General features: G+C 41.4%; 1 protein-coding gene across 1 annotated transcript in view; it reads left to right on the top strand.

Annotated features, from left to right (window-relative positions):
* The window catches only part of c17h8orf34 (chromosome 17 C8orf34 homolog), a 76,322-nt gene that overhangs the window by 25,540 nt on the left and 29,157 nt on the right, over positions 1–21,625 (top strand). The window contains exon 7 of the mRNA XM_034706715.1: positions 1,155–1,321. Coding sequence (XP_034562606.1) covers positions 1,155–1,321 — 167 coding nt within the window. The remainder of the gene's footprint in view (positions 1–1,154; positions 1,322–21,625) is intronic.

Genomic DNA, 21,625 nt, shown 5'->3' with positions numbered 1-21,625 from the left:
GAGCTGACAGGTGGTGATAGCCCTCTGTGTCATTTGCTTCAGAGTGCGTAGGGGCAGCGAGCGGATCAGATCACCTGTGACAGAACAGAAACATTTCCAGAGAGATGGTTTATTTAGTCTTATTGTCTGGACTCAGTTTCCTTCTCCTCGATCTGTCTCTGGAACTGTTTTGCTAACTTAACATCTGAGTTTAAATAGTAAACCACCGCAGACTGTTGAATGAAGGCGAAAAGAAACATGAACCGCCTCACCTTGTCCAAATAAACAGATTGAATCATCACAGAAGCATCATAAGTGTCTCTCTGTCATCTTATGACCCGTCCTCATTATCTGTAAATAGAAGTCATTAAACTGAGATTAGCATCACACGAATACTCCTCCGCCTCTCTGATCCACGCCCTCAGCCAGCGGGATGGGAATCCATGTCTCCATTAAAGAGGTGCTGCAGGATCAATATCACTCTATTTAAAGAATAAAGAAAAGAGACATTATTTCTGTTCTCATGTTCCACATGAGAACGAAAAGTGCAATTTGAACTTTAACCTTTGATTTGTGTTCAACATGAGGCTGCAAGAACTCTTTGACTGACAGATCATCAAGTGTTGCCATAAATTAAGATTTTAATATGTGATTATTACCTTAAAACTTCAACTACAACAAATGCTTTCAACCCTTCAACCCCTCTTCCTGCTCCTGATCTGGATGCTTTTTTAACCATACCTTCTCTGATGCTAACAGCCCTCTGTTTGTGCTATGACTACTTCTGCGTTGCTAACCTCAGAGCAATCAACCCTCCTTACCTTCTCCCCTGCTAACCATTTATAGCACGCTGTTCTGCACCTGCATGCCACTGGAAATTATTGCTGCTATTTAGTCCCTAACAACCAGGAAACGGCTGTCAACAAGAACCTAACCTGTAATCACACATCTGAGCTCTGAGGGGAGGGCAGGCTCTGTACCTGCTGCACAGCCTGACCTTCTGAGACTCAGGTTTGACAGATCAGAGGGAGAGGATGTGAGCACAATCACGGATGCGGATTCATACTCGGGACACATTTAACTTAAAGTGAAGTTTGTTTATTGACAACATTTTTAAAAGTGTTGCAGCTTTTACTTTCCATCCCTCTGACTCCTCTCCTCTTCTTCCTCCTCAGTCTGAAGATGGAAACAAAGAGCAAAGGGCTCAGGGAGCAGCAGCAGCACCACAAGAAGCTCCTGGCAGCCATGTTGTCCCAGGACTCCTTCGATTCAGTCCACAGCCCTGCTCCATCCATCACAGAGGAAGAGATGGAGGATGAGGACGACGCCATGGAGCTTTTGGGTAAGGTTTCTTTTTTCCACATGTGAAGAATAAAAACAAATGAGCAGTATGTCATCATAAATTTGTGTTAATCAGGGTTTTAGAAAAGCTTTAATCAAAGCACTGAGCAGCTTCTAAAACTTTGTAGGTGTGTGATTACATGTGTGTCAGAGTGTGTGCTAGAGTAAGCTGACTCAGGGTCTAACGATGCATATTAAAGGGCTCGTTCTCCTCATAGTGCTAATGAGCGTTTCCATCTTTCATACCTTTTTTTTTCTGATAAATCAATCTGTTAACTTTGCAGAAGTCTCAAAGTGATGATGGTGATTAGAACTACTCTGACATTACTTTCGGCTTCAGTGTGTGTTTCACAAGCAGGAAAGGTTTTCATGCTTTGAGGCGGCGTCAGAAACGTCTCCGTACCTGAGAAGATCAAACGCTAGTGACGGTAACAGGAATGAAAGTTAACAGAAAGTCCTGACGAGCTCTTTAGCGAGGTGTCCCTGATGTTTCTCACACTGTCTGTGTTTATTTTAATTAGGAAACTCTTTTGTGCTGGATAACAGATTAAATATGCTGGAGTTTTTACCTCTGATGCAGCTTAGCAATGACGGTAGAAACACATCATATAAGAAGAGTAGACGATCGATTAATGTGAGGTTTTATAGTGTTCCTCTTAGATGCATCAGGATGAGTAAACATCATGAAAACTGGGAGAAACTGATCTTCAAACAGCTGTGGACTTGAATGAATCAGACATGTTGATTAGATGTTGTGGTTACTACCAGATCTCTGTTGACCCGTGATCCATGTGGCATGAGAAGAATGCCTTTCAGTGTGTGTCCGCCCAGCTCCTGCATACTCCAAGTGTGTGAGTGTGGGAAAGACTCAGACTTCAATGTGAGATCGATGTTTGTGAGGAAATTGAAGACAAGAAGAGTAATGGCATTTTACTGCAGTGAGAGCGCTCAGAGTCATTAAAGGCTCCTTTCGAAAACACCCGAGGCAGAAGCTTGACACCTGCACAGTTAGCATTCAGAAGTTTCCTGATAGGCCTTTCAGATGTTTATGGATGGAGTAATGAAATGGACAGCTTCACTTTCTCTTGATAAAAACATAAGTGCACTCTTCTGCTCCTAGGTGCTGCTAGTCAGAGACGAAGCAGCACCTCTGTGTTGCAAACTCTGCTGTGAGAAAGCGGGGACGACCATTACGCATTGTCAAAGTCTGAGTGGTTGATCAGCTCAGGATCAGTTCATGTGAGAGTGCACAGCTGGAGCACCGACACACAAACATGCACAAAAGACGACTACAAGTTGAGTTGAGTCCTAAATTTGAGTCAGGGGATTGAACTGGTTTAAGTGCAAAACATATATCCATTGTTTAACCCCCCCCCCCACACACACACACACACACATGCACGCACACACCTGCATCTTTGCTTATAACAGAATATACATGAATGAAATAGAAATAGGATCAACACTTCCTTTCTCTGTGTGAGGGGTTAGGAAGGTCTTTTTTAATCATGTCCATCACTTCACTTCCAAAAGTCTTTATCTTGTCCTATTCCCATATGCAATGTATTATTGCTCCTTTTAGGAGACCACACTTAAAACAGAGTTCAGTTTACTTTAGTCACATAGAAACGCATCAACCAGTTACATTGAAGAAGGTTGAGGGAAGTATTTGTGTTTGTGCTTGGGCATTTCTGCATGTTTTACTCCATCTCTCATTTGATATTTCTACCTGCAAGTCATCCATCTATACAAGCCATGAATGATGACTCTGAGGTTGTTGTTGAGCCAGACATTAACCAATTAAACAGTAACCAAATGAAACCACTCTCTTTATATCCTCTGTTCATCAGTTTCTCTAACATTGAGTTATCTGGTTTAGAAAGTGAGAAAATAAAAGTTCTTATTTGCAGATATTTAAAAAGTGATTCTTAAGTATGTTAAATCTGGCTGATAGGGGAAGTCTTAAGGTCATTGAGTAGAGGTCCTGAATTGTACTTAAGCCATTTTAATCCCATAGTTGGAAGCCTCGATCATATTTGCAAGGTTCAAATTAAACTTTCCCCAGATTGGGTCAAAGCCAGAAAGAAAGATATACACACGTATGTTTTAACATCAAAGCACACCTTGATCATATCGTTTAAAATTGGATGAAGGGTCTGTTTTCTTTGAAACTTTGGTGCGGCTGAGTGTAAATATAAGCGTAAAGAGATACTTATACAGCCTACTACCATCCCAGTAATACCACTGAAGACTGACACATTCAAGCCCACCATACGCCCTTGGTTTTTGAATAATTTAATGTAAAGGAAATATTGAAATAGTCCTTATGAAAGTAACATTTTTCCACTATGCTTTTTTTTGGGGGGACAAGCTAAAAAAAGAGCTAATCAGTGGTCTGAACTGAGAGATCATGCCCCCTTAGTTACTCTTGGTGTGTTTATTTTGAAGTGTTTTTCAGCTTGTTGTATTTTCTAAGTGCAGGATGTTTAAACGTCCTCCCTGAGAGCTGTGAGAGAGCACTTACTGAACACATCCTTTATTTAGTGAAGCTATAGAGCAAAGTTTCAGGAGCAGGACGACACCTCAACCGCGCCTCTTCCGGTTCTCTAATAAGTTCAAACCTATCCATCTCCTCCCCTTCGTTCTCAGATTCTGCCCTCCCTCCCCTTTTCTTCCTATTTCCTTCTTTCTTTCTATACACAGGGCTCTTAGGGGGGTTCATCCCTAATAAGCTTCCCCAAACCAGTAAAAGTGAGAACTTCAACGTCAATTCAGAATCAGTGCTCCTATTAAATCAATAAATCTTTTTCAAATGACATCCTGATGATGGTGTGGTCCTTGCTAGTGAAAATAATAAGATCTATTTAAACTAAAGTGATGGTTTCCCTTTAAAACAAAGGGACATCCTACATTAGAGGGAGCTGTGGCAGAACTGCAGAGCTGTAGGTGCTTCCTTACAACGTGTAGTGTGAGAATGATGAGCAGAGCAGCAGTGAGTTTATGTGCAGTGCTAAAGAGCTGTTAAAGGAAACAATGCTTCCTGTTTACATCATGAGGCCAGGAGCTCTGAAGTCACTGAGTCTGAATATTCACTCCCAGTATGTTTCAGGGAGTGTTTGTGTGTGTGTTTACATGTTGTCATGCCATCATGTGCAGACATGAGGCGTGTAAGCAGGTGACAGAGCGGGTGGAAAGAGTGTCTGACGTGAGGTTTTGTTTTGGCTTCACTCAGCAGTCTGTGTAGAAGCAGGAGGTAACGCTTCACGCCTCACGCCACATTGAATCTGCTGCCTGGAATATTTAGTGTTAAAGCTCTCCATCTCTGTTTTCTCTGTCTCACTTGTTCACCCCACTTACTGTGCACAGTCTGCTGTGCAGAGATCTGTCCCTGCAGGGTGGTTCCTTTGCATACAGTATCTTATCATTGTGTCATAAAGGAAGGTCATGCAGACAATTGCACATAAAACAACTGCCACAAAGGAGACAGGATCTGAATCTGACTTGTGGAAAGCCGTAACTAATACATGGAGTACTGTCTTCTAGGTGCACCAACGAGTGCTTGACGTACAGTGCTTTTCAAGGAATAACAACCCACAACCTTTTCTCTTTCATATCAGCATCTACAACTTCAGGCCCAATTAAAGCACTTCAGCATCTCCCTGGTCTTGTCAGAGCTGCTGTGGTGACACAAACTCTACGTACGTCTCTGCTCTTCTCTCGTCTGTCACAGCGTGCTGGCACTATGGCTTGTTAGCAGAATCTCTTCATCAGGGTCATCCAGAGGGATGTGTCTCTTTGTGACAGGGTGACTTACACGTGTACACACAGAGTCTAGCCGACATGAAAGATTGTCCTCATTCTCTTTAGTGTTAGATATGTGAAGGAACAGTAGAAGTAGTAGTTGTGGTTTATTTCAGCCTGTGTTTACAGGTCTCTCAGGTTTGACAGATATACATCTATTCTTTGTTTTTCTCCTGGCTGTTGTTTTTTGTTCCCTGATGTTCATACTCAGCTCTCTCTTATTTTACACAACCATAGCTTCAGTTAGGAGTTTTATGCTTTGAACATATTTTAGCAGATTTAAGAGTAACAACATCCAACTTTAGAGCACGTTAGTAAATGAGTAGTGTGTGCTTCGCTCTGTTAGTCTGATCAACCTTGAAGTCCTACAGCTCTCTTTACTAGTTTAAAGAAGTTTGTACATATTTTTAATAGACATTAATGGATTCATCGGTTGGCTGATTGAATGGCATATCAGAAATAATCTGCACCGGCCGATTCCTGCGCTCACAAGGCCGATTAAAGAAAACAATAATGTCTGAGAACTCTGCAGGCAGCCTCGTCACTGTGGCTGCTGTCCATCAATGCTAACGTCCCACTAAATTATAAAACATTTTCCATATGAAATGACAGCACATCAAATCTAAAGCAGTTACTGGATGGTGTTTGATATGTATACTGTTATGATGAACTGTATAATGCAGTTTAATATTGCTTCTGACATAAATCTCTGTCATGTTCTGAAATCTAAAGCATCACTCCATGTATTTCTGTATTTAGTGCATTAATTAATTAAAAGTTATCCAAGACATGTTACTGCCAAAATAACCATGTTTATTAGATTAGAATGTGCATTTAATAAAGGATGTTATTGTTGTTTAATTGTTGTATTATATAGAATGCAACAAAAATAAAAACATGACATCAGCATTATAAATCCGGCATTGTCATGATGTGGGAAAACAAAGGAGAAGGACCCAAGATGCAGACTTAAAAATAAAACAGATTTAATAACAAAAACCCAGGATAGACAACCTTAAACTTACTATAAGCAAATCCACAGACAAACAAGAGCACTAAGAACACAGGGAATACAGAACACAAGAAAGACAAACACAGGGAAGATGTACAATGATCCAACAAGGGACAGGGGAAACAGGAACTAAATACACAGAGTGATCAACACGGGTGTGGAACACAGGACACCGGTGAGACTAATGAGGGGACTCAAAAAGGAGGGAAACACAACGGCAGAAAGTAACTAACCTGGAAACACAGGGATCAGAACTACAAAACAGAGAACATAAGACAAAACTAAGGTACACAAGAAAGTATAAAAAGAGACATGGATCACAAAACACACAAGGGACACAAAGGATAACTAACACGGGGAAACCAAGGCATGAAACACAAGGAAAAAAATGAACTAAACATCAATGGCCATAGGACAACCTGCTTTCTTGATATTGGCATCAGCCATTTAGAAACCCATATCAGTCGGCCACTTTTTATAATATGTTACCTTTACAGAGTCTGTAAATACCTCATACATCAAAGCTGTTAAGTTTTTCTAAATTTGTGTAAAAAGATGAAGAAGTGATTCTCTTTTTCTGACAGTTGACTTATAACAGCTGGTATGTGCTTCTGTTTACAAATGGATCGTTGTTTGTTGTTTATTTGTTAATACTAAAGTGAAGGCAACAAAGTGTGCGGCATGTCAAGAATCCAAGACGTAAGTTAAGTTTAATGTTTCCTTAGAGGGATATTTCAGTATTTTTGAAATGGGGTTAAATGACTTACGTGTCCCCAGAATCTTTCTAGTCACAATGAACGCCGGTCAGCTCGGACACTCTGATGAGAAACTACCGGGACAAACAGCACGCAAGCTAGGCTACAGTGTCCTGTTGTGACTTTGAGAGACAACGACCCGAGCACTCACCTCGGTTTAAGTGTACACTCTACTGAGACATTTTTCTGTACTTAGATTTACCATCAGAAAGCACATTTGTTTTTTCCCCATTTGCACACTCGACATACATGCATGTTCTCCTGCCTGCAGTGCAATCCCATCATGTCATATCACACCATATGTCTCATCCCATCATATGGAGTCTTGTCCTTTCACTTTGTATCGTACAGTCAGTGTTGTACAAGCTTAGCTGCACCATATTCTTTTCAGTAGAGCCTCCTGTGCCTAAGTCCCTCACCCTCAATCATTGCTGTTTTCTAAACTTTTCTAAATTTTGTACTCGACCATGAAATCTTAGACAGATGTTACGTTTCAAAGCCAAGAAAATTCTAATTAAAAAAAAGAAGAAATCTGCAGCTTTGAAAACTTAGAAACACACAGATAACTATGAAATCTGTCAGCTGAATGTTTTTCTGAAGGCTCTGACTCTAACACCCAAACACACAGGGGAAACCTGTTTGCTAAAAGATGTGGTTGAGATGGTTTAAACATCCCCTAAATAAGGGGGCTAATGCTAAAGAAACACTGAGTAAGCAAACACACAGCATGCTATACTATTTTCCATTCTCAAAAAGCTACACCTCTCTAAATCCAGACAAGTTGGGATCTGTCCTGATTCATTCATAAATTTCCTTTACATGCCATTCCTGCCGGGCGCTGTAAATTGGGCTTCGGTAGACGTAAAACACACATCAGGTAACTCTCCATAACTCTTGGATCTTCTTGTACTTTTAATGGCCAGGTTGAAATTTGCTCATGTTCCCGTTAACTAGCTGCAAACTGAGCCGTTCAGTTCACCAAAATAAGAGCCTGTACATTTTAGCTCGGTCACACACACTGCGTGTGGCATACTATCACATTGCAGCTGTTTCCTGTAGCTAAAGAAGTTGTTTTGTCAATCTGATTCCATTTTGAGTTAAATAAGTCTATCCTCTTTAATTAATTGTATTAACCAGGACAGCAGTAATAGTGAAAGATTCAGCCATAAAGTAAGGTGTTGAAGGCTCTCCCTGATCATATCTCTAAATCTCACTCATATTCCTCCAGTATCTTTTACACCACAGCCCTGGGCATCCAAGAAAATAACGCAGCGAGGTCATATCTGATCTCTGATGAAGCCTGTCTCAGTCCTCTCTCTGCAGGGACATCGCCTCTCATTGACTGTCACTCTGAGTGTCCCCTCTCTGCTGCAGAGCTGATTAAAGCCATGCTAACATGCAGCATGTGCTGACCCAGGCCTCCTGAAACGAGTGGCACTCAGGAGAGTTTCTGGGCCTCGCTCAAAATGAGGGCACTGACTGATGATCTCTGGCAGCCCTGTTGATTGTGTGATAGTATATTGATCCCTGAAGGAGAAACTTATCTCATTTCATGCTGCTGTCTGTGTGAAGGTGAAACATATGGTCAGGTGCACTCCTGCAGCCGGCAGGGATTCAATGACTTGCTCAAGGTCTCTCCTCCAAGTAGAGCAAACTTTGTGAATCAGTGGATTCAAATGTCCTTCTGTAACATGGTCATACAGGAGAAGCTACATGACCTCTGGATGCTTTAGGGAGGATTGTTTTTATGATGATCGTAAAATGTGTTTTCTTATTAATTTTGATCAACTTAGGTCTCAGTGTAAAGTAGATGTCCTGACTGTGCATGCATTTTCTTTGTTTTCTAATTTTCTCATCATGTAGCTGCCTTCTTGTCATCATATTTTTGATTTGCCTAAGTGCAGCTCTCAATCCTTTTTCTTGGTGGTGATCTATTTTCAGCTGTGCAACATTTTGCACGTATTGCTTACATTTCTTTCCATCTTGTATCAAGCTCATACTGTATTTCTTACGTCTTGTATTTATAACTTACATCCTCTCTCTTCTTCCTGTTTCCTTTACTCTTTGTGCTTAGATCCTGAATAAGAGCAGCAGTAAAGCCTGAATGTCCTCAGGGGATATAAAGTGTTTCAGAGTTTTAATTTTGGCCTTTAGGATGCAGCAGTGTGGTCACTTTAACACGAGAGTGTGTGATCCATCTAAGTCTTTGCAAAGGGTGACCTCTGGTGGTTCAAAGCTGATACTACAGCTGCTGTGTGTGGATTCTGTTTAGAAAGATAGAGCTATATCAAGAGCAAGAGTAAGAGTAAGTAAGAGTTTAACACTGGTGACTTCTTAGAGTGTCATGTTAGTATATTTTCAACCTCAGTAGACAAAAGGACAATTAAACACTGCTTTTTTATTTAAATTAATAAACCTGCAAGTATGTTTACAACTTAAATAATGCAGGTTTGTGCATAGAAATGTGCACAGGTGACTTCTTCTCCCATCAATCACTCAATCACTCAATCACTCAATCACTCAATCACTCAATCAATCAATCAATCAATCAATCAATCAATCAATCAATCAACCAGACTTCATTTATATTGCACTTTTCATACAATGACATTGTAAGGCAAAGTGCTGTACATAAAACAACTTAAAATGAAATACATTAAAAAAAATATATATATATATACATATAGAAATAAAAGGAAAAGAAAAAGAAAAAAAAGAAGTTGCTGAACTACCTGAAGAAACAGTCATGATATATTAATGAGGGAACATAAGATGTTGAAACTCAACACAGGAAATTAAACTTACCAAAATAAAATACATTTCTAAGATAATAAACCCTAAAATATTAAAACATTTAAATACATAATATTCTATACTTAAAATAAATAATTAAAATAAAAAGTGACTAAAATTTAAACTAGATATTAAATAAATAAATAAAGGAAAGGAAGGTGAAATGAAACTGTCATATGAATAAACTCATTTAAAAGTGAGACTACAAAGGTAGGTCCTGAGTTTGCTTTTAAAAATGTTATGCTCTGTGCATGAGATAATATGTTGACTCCAGCAGCACATCATCAGTGTTTATCTCTGTGATGCTGTTGTATCATTAGCAGTGCGTAACCCTGTTCATACCTCTGCTAATTTTCTTTAAGCATTCGTACGTGTTGACTGCTGATGCAGGCGAATCAACACCACCCAAACAAAAGCAGTCATGTTAGTGAGAAGGGTAGGGCCCATGGTGGCTCAGTTTTATTAGTCCAAACCTTTAAGGGACAACGAAGAGTCTGATGTGAATACTAAAGATATTAGATTGTAAATAATGGGAGGCAGGAGGGGAGCGTCATCTGTCCTGCCGTGTAGCAACAAAAACATCATTTAGAGAATAAGGTGAGTAATAAAAACAGGCTTAGAGGATACAAAGAAGGTTATTAACCAGTCTGTATTTCCAGATTGAGCAGAGAGGGGCTTTCCTCACTGGGTGTCTCTCTGCCAGCACCTGGATATGGAGCTCATGAGAAATTAATACGATCCTCTTGGATGACTGCTCGCAGAGGTTTTCCAGATTGAATCCAATTATGAAAACCAAAGACACGACTTACGGTGGATTTGTTTTGTTCAGATTGTTCCAAAAGAAGAAACCAAAAAATCAGCTTAGGGCATAAGTCTTATTGATTCTCTCGCTGCTCTCAAGGACGGCACTGTGTGTTCGCCCGGTCCTTTTCATTAGTTCTGTGCTGCTTAATATTAACCACAGCCGTTTTGAAAATGAACATGACTCACATGTTCTTATAAAGCCTTGGAAAGTATTAAGATTCCTTCTTCAGCTGGGCGGTAAGACCACAGTTTGCAGTGATGTGACATGAGGAGCAGGCTGAGTTCAGAGTGTGGGGAGAAACACCCTGTTTCTGGCCCTGCTCTGTTGTTTTATGGTAACTTAATGAGATGAGTTAGCCAGTTCCTCGCTGTTAAGTTGTTCCTCGTCATTCTTGGTGGAAGTATTCCATTTCAGAGACGTAGTCGTTGAATTTTCAAAATCTGCTTGTGTTTATAGAATAAGTATTATTTGCATGCCTGTGGGTTTTATGGTTATAGAAGACTCACTGGACAAATGCAGAGATAGTTTTCACTTTTCAAAAGTACATTGTGTATATTATCTCTATCTGATACGTGAGCTTTCTTCCTCACAGACGTGTGAGAGGTCAAACATTTTTGCAGATGTGTGTGTTGTGAAAATGGCAACAAGAAAGGCTCACACTTCTACATCAGATCTGCAAATTATTATTAAATGTTGGGATATTATAGCTTATATTCATTTTAACACACCAGGCACCATCACATCATTTTGCTCCCTTGAGGATTTGAGGAGCATCGTATAGAACAGAGTGAATACTTTTTAAAGCACTCACACTCATCATGTCGTCAGATAACCTCCTGTTTTTCCTGCTCATACACTTTTCTTCATGCAGAGAAGAAACAAAGCCTCTCTCAGTGTGAACAACATCAGGTATCAGACCCCCCTGCGTGAGTCCACAGATCCTTTTTACTGCATTGACCCTCTCTGGCATGACTACCGAAACAGGAGAGCATGATGTGAGAGTACCTTTACCAGCGCTCGCTGATTCACAGTGACATTGAGGATCTGACAGGGACAGGATGAGGGCATGGTAAAGCTGTGTGGGGTCTTTGATACATAGAATAAAGCCGTGTCTGGTAGATGTGTTACACTGTGTGTGTGGCTCTTTTGTGTGAGGGTTTTATCTTTGGTATGAAACAATAACATAGTTAAGAAATGTATATCAGTAAAAAGAGGCTCACTGTCTCTTAAACACTCTTCCACCCTCAGAGTCTCAGGTTTGTTTGACCTCTCACCTCTAAGGGTGATTAAGGACTCTGCCTTTGAATGCATGGAGGTCTGAATATTATCTTAATCCTATTAAAGAACTCTCTGAGGTGAAAGAGCAGAGCAGTTATTATTAACATCATGGGAGAAAGAAATGTGTGTGTTTTAGGAGATTACCTGCACAAGAAAAGTTAAAGTTCCTGCTATGTATTTGGAATTTCCTGTGAAAATCATCAAACAGAAGTAGTTTAATTATCAAAAATACATGCCCATGTGAACATCTCCACTGTTCATGAGAAGTGGACGAGGCCACTATGATGCCAGTCACTTAAGTTCCTTCAGCTTCAGCAACTAAAGCATTCACATAAGTGAATCATCTGACCACATCACCCCTGTTCTCATCCAACTTCACTGGCTCCCTGTCCCATACCGCATCCATTACAAAAACCTTCTCCTCACCTACAAAGCTCTTCATAGCCTGGCCCCCACTTACCTCCGTGACCTCCTTCATGAATACACTCCCTCCCGCTCCCTCCGCTCAACCTCTGCTGGACTATTAACAATTCCACCATCACGCCTCATTACTATGGGTGCCCGAGCCTTCAGCTGCTCAGCACCCAGACTCTGGAACTCCCTCCCCCCACACATAAGACAGTCGGACTCCATAACATCATTCAAATCCCAACTCAAAACTCACCTGTTCAAACTGGCATATTCACTCTAAACTGGACTCTCTGCACCTCACTAGTTTTGAGTTTTTATTTATTACTTTTTGTTTGTTTGTTTGTTTGTTTTTATGATGTTTTAATGATGTATGCTTTTATGATCTGTAAGGTGACCTTGGGTGATCTGAAAGGCGCCCAAATTAAAATGTATTATTATTATTATTATTATTAGAATAAAAATCTGCTCTGTTTTTCTGAATGAATGAGAGATCTAGTGTTTTCATCAATTGTCTGACTGTCTCTTGAGTCATAACTTAGTTGCTTGAGTGCATGTCAGAGGCATTTTGTTGTATCCATGATGCACGCCGTATCTGCTCAGCTGATCCTGGAGAAATTCTGCAACGTCCAGCAGATCAGGTGAAGATTCACGTCTTCACATATGCAAAGTGCTAATGTGCCTGCGGTGCAATGCTGACACACTTATGACCATCTACACTACTTAAAGACAACAGTATCTCTCAATGTCTTAAACTCAGAGTAGAAAGAAACTGGATCAAACTGAACAACCCGAGCGTTTCTTGTGTGGCTGTGATGTGCTGTTGGGATTATACGTTAGCGGTATCTTGTTAATTCAGAAAAACTGTTTTTTTTCTCTTGTGATGAAACACGCTTCATTTGGGGGTTTTTTTGGCAGCAGAAGTTCAAGGTTCAAGGTTACTTTATTTGTACCTGTAGGTAGATTTTTTCTGCAGTGAGTCTTCCTCCTTTATACAACAACCAACAGACAGCACAGGACAAGACACGACAAAAGTGACAAAGTGCTCAGTACTAAAAAGTAACCCTCAATGAAAACAAAAAATGAGCAATCAATAAAAACAAGATAGAAATAAAATCAACCTTTAGTTAATAAAAACATGTTAGAATGTGCCGTCAGTAAAAAACAACAAGTTACCGTTTATGGACAAGAGGAAGTCATGTCTCTATCTAGAGTTCATAAAAACAAACTAACTGTAGTTCAGCTGTTGTGGACGTAAACTCATCAGGGAAATGTTTTTTCTTTCCTCTCCTACTCTGATTTCTTCTTGCAAACAGTGCAGCTCCCCCTGCTGACCAAAACAAGGACTGCACGTTTAGAGCGCTTCTATAATGGCTGCAAATTTAAAACAAAGAGGAAACAGTCTGTGATATTTATCTTTTTTTGTCCATTTAATAGTGAAGAAAAGGCTTCACACATCTGCTTTATATTACGGGTGCGTAGGAGAGGAGGGAGAAGAAATAACCAAATTAGAACTGCAAGAATCCCACACACTGTCTGACTTCAAATAAAATGTTTAATGGCAACATTCATCAGGTCTAGTACCAAAACATTCCCTTTTACTTTTGTCCATTTAATAACATCGCTTTTAGGGCAGGCAGTTCAGTTGGTCGCTTGGTCCAGACTGTGTCTCTCTAAAACTACAGGAACAAGTTTCATTGAATTTGGAACAAAGTCATGAACCCCAGAGCAACACAAAAACCCTCATCAGAGTATTAACTAGTCAAACTCACTAATACTGAAGATACTGCACTTTAGTAAGCACTTCACTCCACTGTTAACACTTTGAGTATCATCTAACTCTGTGACATCATGTGACCTGTGCTACGTGACCCTGCATCCCCGTGTGTGTCTGATTGCATGCTAGCGTGGCTAAGAGCTCTCTGTGTCAATCCCTCTGATGGCTTGAGGCAGAGGATGGAGTTAGCAGACAAGGCACGCACGTCCTGACGCCAGCAGTTGCATCAAACACACACACACATTTGCACACACACTCTCCCATCACCCCCATGGCCCAAACAACCAGAGACACAACAGTTGCCGTGGAAACAGTGTAAACCAACAACAACATAGCCGTATCATTGTGGTGCATTGAAAGAGAAGGAGGAGGAAGATGAGAACATATATTTCAGTGGTGGGAGTTTCTTCAGCACTAAATCTTAAACTTGAAACACAATCCTGAGAAGAGCCGGGCGGTTCAGCTCTGAAAGTTTTGCACGCCTGATGCTGAAAAAACGTCCCCCGTAAAACTCTTAACTGCGTCCAATTTGATGCCTGTAAAAGTCTCCGTGGTGCACATGGACATGTTAATCTGGAGGCAAATTGCTGCAGTATTACGCCGGCATTACTGGAAACAATTATCAATAGCCAAGTGGACTGCTGTGATCATACCATAAATACAGCAGAAGTCATTACGCAGAGCATGGCCTAATACCAGCAGGCTTACGTATCCCTGTGTATGTAAGCGCTTTAGATGAACGGAGAAGATTATCAGAAAGGAAGGGAGCTGATTGAACACACTGATGCTGTATTGTGGCTACTGTAGCCAGACAGAAGCAGCAGATTGCAGATAGGGCACACAGGGATGATAAAGAACTATTGATGCTTTGTGTTGGTTGGCTTAAGGCCTCCAGCAGTGTGGTGTGCAGCTTTATCTGAAGAGTTAGAAAAGGTTACATCATCTTCGTCTGGCTCCTGTGTGCTGCAGTATGAAGACTTAGAGCACAAAGACACGAGTGAGTTATAGGTTGATGTCATTTTATGCTGTAATTGGTGTGTAATCAGTAGTCATTGTGTGTACTAGTGGCTGCAGTTGTTGAGCTACATCTCTGTCTGTGTCAGGTTGCGGTGTGTGTGTGTGTGTGTGTGTGTGTGTGTGTGTGTGTGTGTGTGTGTGTGTGTGTGTGTGTGTGTGTGTGTGTGTGTGTGTGTGTGTGTGTGTGTGTGTGTGTGTGTGCTGCTGTATCCATGTGTTTATCACAAACAAAAAGTAGTGAGAATAGTGATCTCTGTTTGAACTCAAAGGAAAGAATCCAACATCGGTACATTAACCAGTCACACTGCTAAACCGTTTTTGCTTTGTTGAATTGCTCCTCTTTCATCAGCTTCTGCAGAATGTTCTTGTGCAGGCATGTCCCTGTTTCATGGATTACTTAACTCCTGAATATTGAAGAAAGTCGGAAACCAACTGTGGCGTTCAGTATGGCAGTGGATTCTGGTTGAGGAGCATTGCAGATTGCAGTCTTGATTGTATATCTTAATTCCCAAAGGTGCAGAAGCGCTGTTGTTACAAAGTCTCACTCGTGACAGGAAGTCGTTTTCTTGTTTCGACGGCATTAGCTAGCAGTTTACACACCTGCACCACCAGGTATCTTTGGATCTCTCCTGCTCTCTAGTTAGCACAGAGGTGTCTGCCTGTGGTAACTTTTTCTTTTGTAAACTCAGACTTATAAAGGTGTCCATGTGATTCTGCATTTCATTGGCGCAGTCAGACTCACTCAATATTTACTTTGGTTGTATTTTTGTCTCTTCAAAGCCTGCAGACTGAACAGCTGATCAGTGCCATGCAGGCAGGAGAGCACGTCTGTGTTGCACCCACAGTAGTGACAAAAAAAAAAAGACTTTCTGATGGTACAGTGAAGTGGAGGATTCTGCAACAACTTCACCCACTTCCAAGATGCATGCAGAGGAAAAGGAAGTCTAAAAGGCTAAAAACTCCAGCGACACTTTTAGTAAAAAGAACAACTTATAGAATCAAGTTGTTCTTTACACTACAAGTGTCGCTGGAGTTTTGACCCTCTAGGTTAAGTGCTTAAAAGTGTCTCAGTACATTGTACACCTAAACTGAAATGAGTACTCAGGTTGGACTATATCAAAATTAGCTAAAATACGTGGCAGACTTGGCCCCATCTGCAGAAAGCTACAGCCTAGCTTGCGTGCTGCTACTCTGCAGTTTCTGATTTCGGGGGCTGAGCTGAGCTTCATCCATTGTGGCTAGTACTACACTTATTAGTGATATGTAACTCATACACCTTCACTTAAAAAATACTGAAATGTCCCTTTAATCCTTCCAAAAGTGTTTGAAATCTGTATACAGAGCACTTAGTGGAAGCTTTGATGATGGCTGTTACTTTGATATTTATTAACGTGTGTATTAAAAAAATGATTCTGTAGACTCGTATTAAAGTTCAAATATTTGTTCAGCTGTAATGTAAAAACAGATTTGACTGGTGCTGTAAAACATTATGACATCAGGCTCTGTTGGGTCTACAGTGACGTCCTAATCTCTGCAGCGTTTGTGGTGAAAGTGAGTTTAAGTGAGGTTTGCTCTGAGGTCTGTGATAAGACTTTCCTTGGGCCTCTGAGCTGTGATGTTCCCTCGCTTATGTGTCCCCATCTGATTCTGATCAGGGTTTTTACAGCCGCACTTGGAGCTGCGGCTGCTCGGAGCCTAATAGACATATCTTTAGAGCGGGAGTGGAGGAGGGCGCTATTGAAAGTCGAGACATAATTATGAAATGTTAGTTGGAATATTGTTTTTATTACAAAGCCAAACAAATGCGTCTCTGCCGCGCCTCACATCAAAGACGTCTAACGACTAACCGCCGTGTGGAGGCTTTGTGCTCGGGAGTTTAATGAAAAGCAAATGTCTGCATGTGTGTGTGAGGGCACAAAGAGTGTGAGGTCTGCGAGTGTCACTATACGTGTTGGGTTGAGTATGTGCTGTGCGCCTTTTTAATCTATACCGTGTACGTTGCTCACACATGTGGGTCTCTGTGTGAGTGAGAGCAGCTCTCGACTGTGCGCCATCTATCACTTTTTTACAGGCTATTAATTAGAGGCCAGTGTTATGTGGCGAGACGTCGTCACTGCTCATGAAAGAATGGAAAATTCAATTATTTCACTCAGAGACAGGAGGCACAATAACTCACAGCACTTGATGAAATTCCTTGGATTTGGTGCGGGTGATGATGAAGTGTGTGCGTGCGCGTCCCCCCCCTTTTCACATGTGGGGTAGCACCACAGATGATTCCTGCCCATACATCTGTCAACACATCATCCAAGAAGGTGTATATTAAGCTATTCCTGCAGCTAATTATGACTTCAGCTTTGTGCTCAGTCCAATGAAGAGCAGCAAAGAGCCAGTCAGTCGGCCGCTATCTAAACAACATTAAATTACACGGAAACTTCTGGAGAGGAGCACACTAACACTTTATCTGTTCTCTCCTTTCTGGCTTCACTTTGAATGAGTGATTGCGGCACGGAATTCCTCATCGCTTCGACCCTTTTGTTGGGATTGCATCGCTGGAATAGTTTCCATTCATCCCCCCTCTCCTCCACGACCCCTCCTACCCCCCTCAGTGCAGAGCCGTTTAATTTATCTGTCGTGTCTCATCGTTAGACAGCGGAGAGCACGCATGGCTGCCCCGGTGCCCAGGGAGTGGAAACGTGTGACGGGGCTGATGAACAGGCGAGTGTGGACGGACGGTTTGTTGTGTCTAGACAGAGGCCTGCGGGGCTGTCATGCTCTCAGGGTAAACTGGTCTCATGGGAGATGCACTGTAAACTTATCATGGTGGTATTGTGTAGGAGGCTATTCTGAACCTGGAGAGTATGCTCTCAGTCATAATGTGTTCGTCACGACCAACAGGCTTTCTGGTGGTACAGTGAAGAGCTGAAGCAGAGTGGAGGATTCTGGCATAACTTCTCCTACTTCCAAGGTGCACGGAGAGGAAAATGAAGTCCAGAAGGGTCAAAACTCCAGCGACCCTTTTAGTATAAAGAACAACTTTTAGAATAGAGTTGCTCTTTATACTTCAAGTGTCACCAGAGTTTTGACACTTGAAGTAAAATGTTTAAAATTGTCTCAGTAGAGCGTACATGGAAGTCAGTGGACATGGAAAAGGAAAGAGCACGCCATATTGATTGAGACAGCGAGGTGACCTGGTTAGAGCAGTTTGACTTTTTAAACTCATGATGTACGTTAAAATAAAGTCTATTTAAGTCTCCGTTCTTTCCTTTGACAAAACCAGATTCTGTGGCCACTCTCAGCCCTCGAGTCATCAGGGCATGGTTTGAACTTGTGCGTCATAAAACTTGTGTGCATGTAAAAGTAGCCATTTACAATCCTACCACCCTTACACCAACCCGTGACACACACATTCATCTCTTTAGCAACCCATGCGGGCCTTCCTCTGACACAGCTTGGTGTCAACACAGACATCTGTCACCTCTCCCTCCCCCTGTAGAAAGTTCAGAGTTGGACGACATGGCTGAGGTTCAGACTGCTGTGAGCCAGATGAGACATTTAAACTTAAAAACAAAACTTTAGCTATTTTGCACTCACCCTTTATTCCAGCAAAGTTGCTTCAAAGTCGTTGAGTTTGGACTTATCTGCATCCAAAGACAAGAAGACACATCCAAAAATGACTGATGTTGTGTGAATTGAATCACGTCCTCTCTTTAGTCGTCTAACTAAAAGGAGCTTTTGGAGGAAATTGTTTTTCAGTCGACTCTTTTCGAGTGTTTCATCTTCTGCTAGATTTCTCTGGGGCATAGTCTAATCTGTTTTCTGTACGAGATGCACCTCAGACAAAGAGCCTTTGTTTACCTCATTGACCTTCTTTAGTGTCTTTAGTCTCTTCCCTCGGGCAGTGAGGTCTTTCTCACTATAATTGTCTCATTTTATCTTGACCTGAAGGAAACAAGTCCCACAGACAAAGCCGGAGTTGAGGTGACAAGCAGCTGCACACACTGAGGTCATTTTCCTGTGCAGGGTCAGAGCCTCTTGCTGTTATTCTTTGGGTGTTTGATGAAAGCTGCAGCCTCGCAAGTGAACGTTTCCAAGTGTCGAGTAATGATTTGTATCACAGGCTGTGAACCGGAGGAAATCTGGCATGCCACATTAGTCAGCCGCCAAAAGAAGGGAGAGTGGTTAGAAGGGTTGAAGTGGGAACGGACGAAGAGAAAATAAGAAAAGGTGAAGGCCTAAACTTGAGCAGGGTTCCCACGACCAGCAATAACCCAAATCACTGGATGCTTCCTCTGTTCCCTCCGAAGCACACTGAGATGAATGGACATTAAATATCGCCCTGCTTGAGGGTATTACTGGAATGTATCTGTCCTCCTCCAAACACTGAGATGTCACGTGTTCTTAGACAGCCCGGACACAACATACGTAAGAGGACCGACATGACAGTCAGTCATCAAAACACAACAAAAGAAACATGACTGGGATCTTTGGCAACAACATAAATTATTAGAGCTGCATTAGACTAAAAGATGCTAACATTTATTTACTGTTCAAGTCGAGTCTAACGCACTGCTTACTGACCGTGCTCAGGACCTAAATCTCTTTGGATGTAATGACAATATTGTGAAAATTTTAGTTCGTTTTAGTTGAAAGTGGCAAATCATTCAATAGCTGTCCACACATTGCACTCACAGCTACAAATGTAAATTAATTACTCTATGAACGGAAAAAAGTACCACAACATGTGGTACAGTTCATCCTCTGAGGATCATGAATCTGGGTACAAAACTTAATTGCAGTCTTTCTGTAAGTTGTCAAGATCTGTAACTCCAACCTGCAGGTAGTAATATCATCATGATGTTGGCATACTTCCAGGGTTTTACTTTGAATTAAATTTAGTATGATTCATCCTCTGAAGACCATGAACATTGACACAGAGCTTCATTGTAATCTTTCAAAATTATGGTAAGACATTCACCTGAAACTACAAGTGTGCCATCCCCGCCATGAATTCACCATGGCAGTGTAAGATTCAAATTTAAAGAATTGAGGAGGAAAATCACTAAGAATGGAACTTGGCCGCTGATAGTTGGGGAAAATGATGCACAATTGCTATCTGCTCCGACTCAAGGTCTCAATCATAAAACAAATTGCTGTAATAATATTAAGACACAAAAAAGCACACAAAGTTCTGCAGCTCTGTGCAGTTTGCTCCAGTTCTACGCCAGATTGTGACTGAGAGGAGCTGACATATCTCCACTGTGTGCTGCGCAGAGCTGAGCTGTGTGCTCTCATCCTGACGGCGCTAAATTCTTTCAACATATGCAATGAGCCTGATGGAGAAGGGAAGTCCATACAGTTTATTTAGGAGTCAATTCATGACAAATGTGATTCAAATTTCCCAGTTTATATCTAGCTTATTTCCTGGAGCGAGCTGGAAGAAAGTAGCTCGTTTGGATTTGAAATAAAAAATAAACACTCCATCATGCGTTATTGCTCAGCTCGCATGTGCAGGTTGAGCCTCTGACAGCTCCAGACTGATTTAACAGCTGATTATTATAATAATAGTAATGTGAGAGTCATATCAACAGCCTTTATGTACAGATATGTTATTATTAGGTCATCCAGAGGTGGAGTTGTTTTGATAACTGAAAAGTTTTAGCGTAACAACCCTTTAAAACGCTGTGGTGTAGTTAGCACCAACTCTCTGCAGACAGTAAATATTCCACTCTAACAGTGCGGGGTTGTTAGCACCAGTGTTGGTGAATTAGGTGTTATTTTAATGGAATAGCGCCTGTTTTGCTTCAGATAAATGTTTGTGGAGCATTAGCCCTTTGTGCATGCTTTGGGATTTAAACAATGTCTTTTTGGCTCATTTGCTCAGGTTAAGCGGGCACAGAGGCCTTTCAAACCTTTATGAATCAGGCCCTGAGAGTATGAACTTAGCCTTTTGCTTTCAAACCTGAAGCAGCCAACAGGGAGCGACTCTACTTTCGGATTCATTTTTAATCAGAAAGTAGTGAAATTGACTATAGAATATGGTATGCTTCTGTGCATGGCTACCTTCTGGTTCACACATTGCCTTAGTTGTGACTCGTCAATCAGGATAGAGACGTAACAACATGAATTCAACTGGTTTTGAAAACATGGACGTTTTCAGCTCGAAAAACAAGAAAGCAGTGCCAAACATGCAAAACTCTGTAGTTCAAAAACAACGGGTGCTTGTCTGTGTGGCGATGTCCACTTCTATTAAACACTGTAATGGATAAAAACACACAGTAGTGTATCAGTTCGGTGCTTGTGTGTAAATTTCCTCAGACTGAAAGGAGACAGTTGAGCTCTTCTGGCTTTGCAGCACACTGATGGACGGAGGGTGAGAGAGTTCATGAGCAGTTGTCATCTTATCTAATCCAGGTGCTTAGTCATGCATTCTCCTCTTTCAAGGTGTGAGGCCCATTCTCTGCCCCCTAACCAGGGGGCAGGTAGAGAGAAGAAGTATCAATGTTGGTCTCAAATGACTCGACACGAACTTTGTGTACAAGAGCAACAATGGCAGCAAAAAGCAAGAGAGTATACCGCACGTCCTGAAGGCGACTCTCGTCATTGGCGAAGCTCCTGAATTCTTCTCGTCTGACGGGAAGAATGGGACAAACTTTGTTATG

The sequence above is a fragment of the Notolabrus celidotus genome, chromosome 17, assembly GCF_009762535.1.
Source record: "Notolabrus celidotus isolate fNotCel1 chromosome 17, fNotCel1.pri, whole genome shotgun sequence".
In the NCBI taxonomy this organism is placed as follows: domain Eukaryota; kingdom Metazoa; phylum Chordata; class Actinopteri; order Labriformes; family Labridae; genus Notolabrus; species Notolabrus celidotus.
The sequence above is the reverse complement of the archived record's forward strand: the minus strand, read 5'-3'. Positions and strand labels throughout refer to the sequence as shown.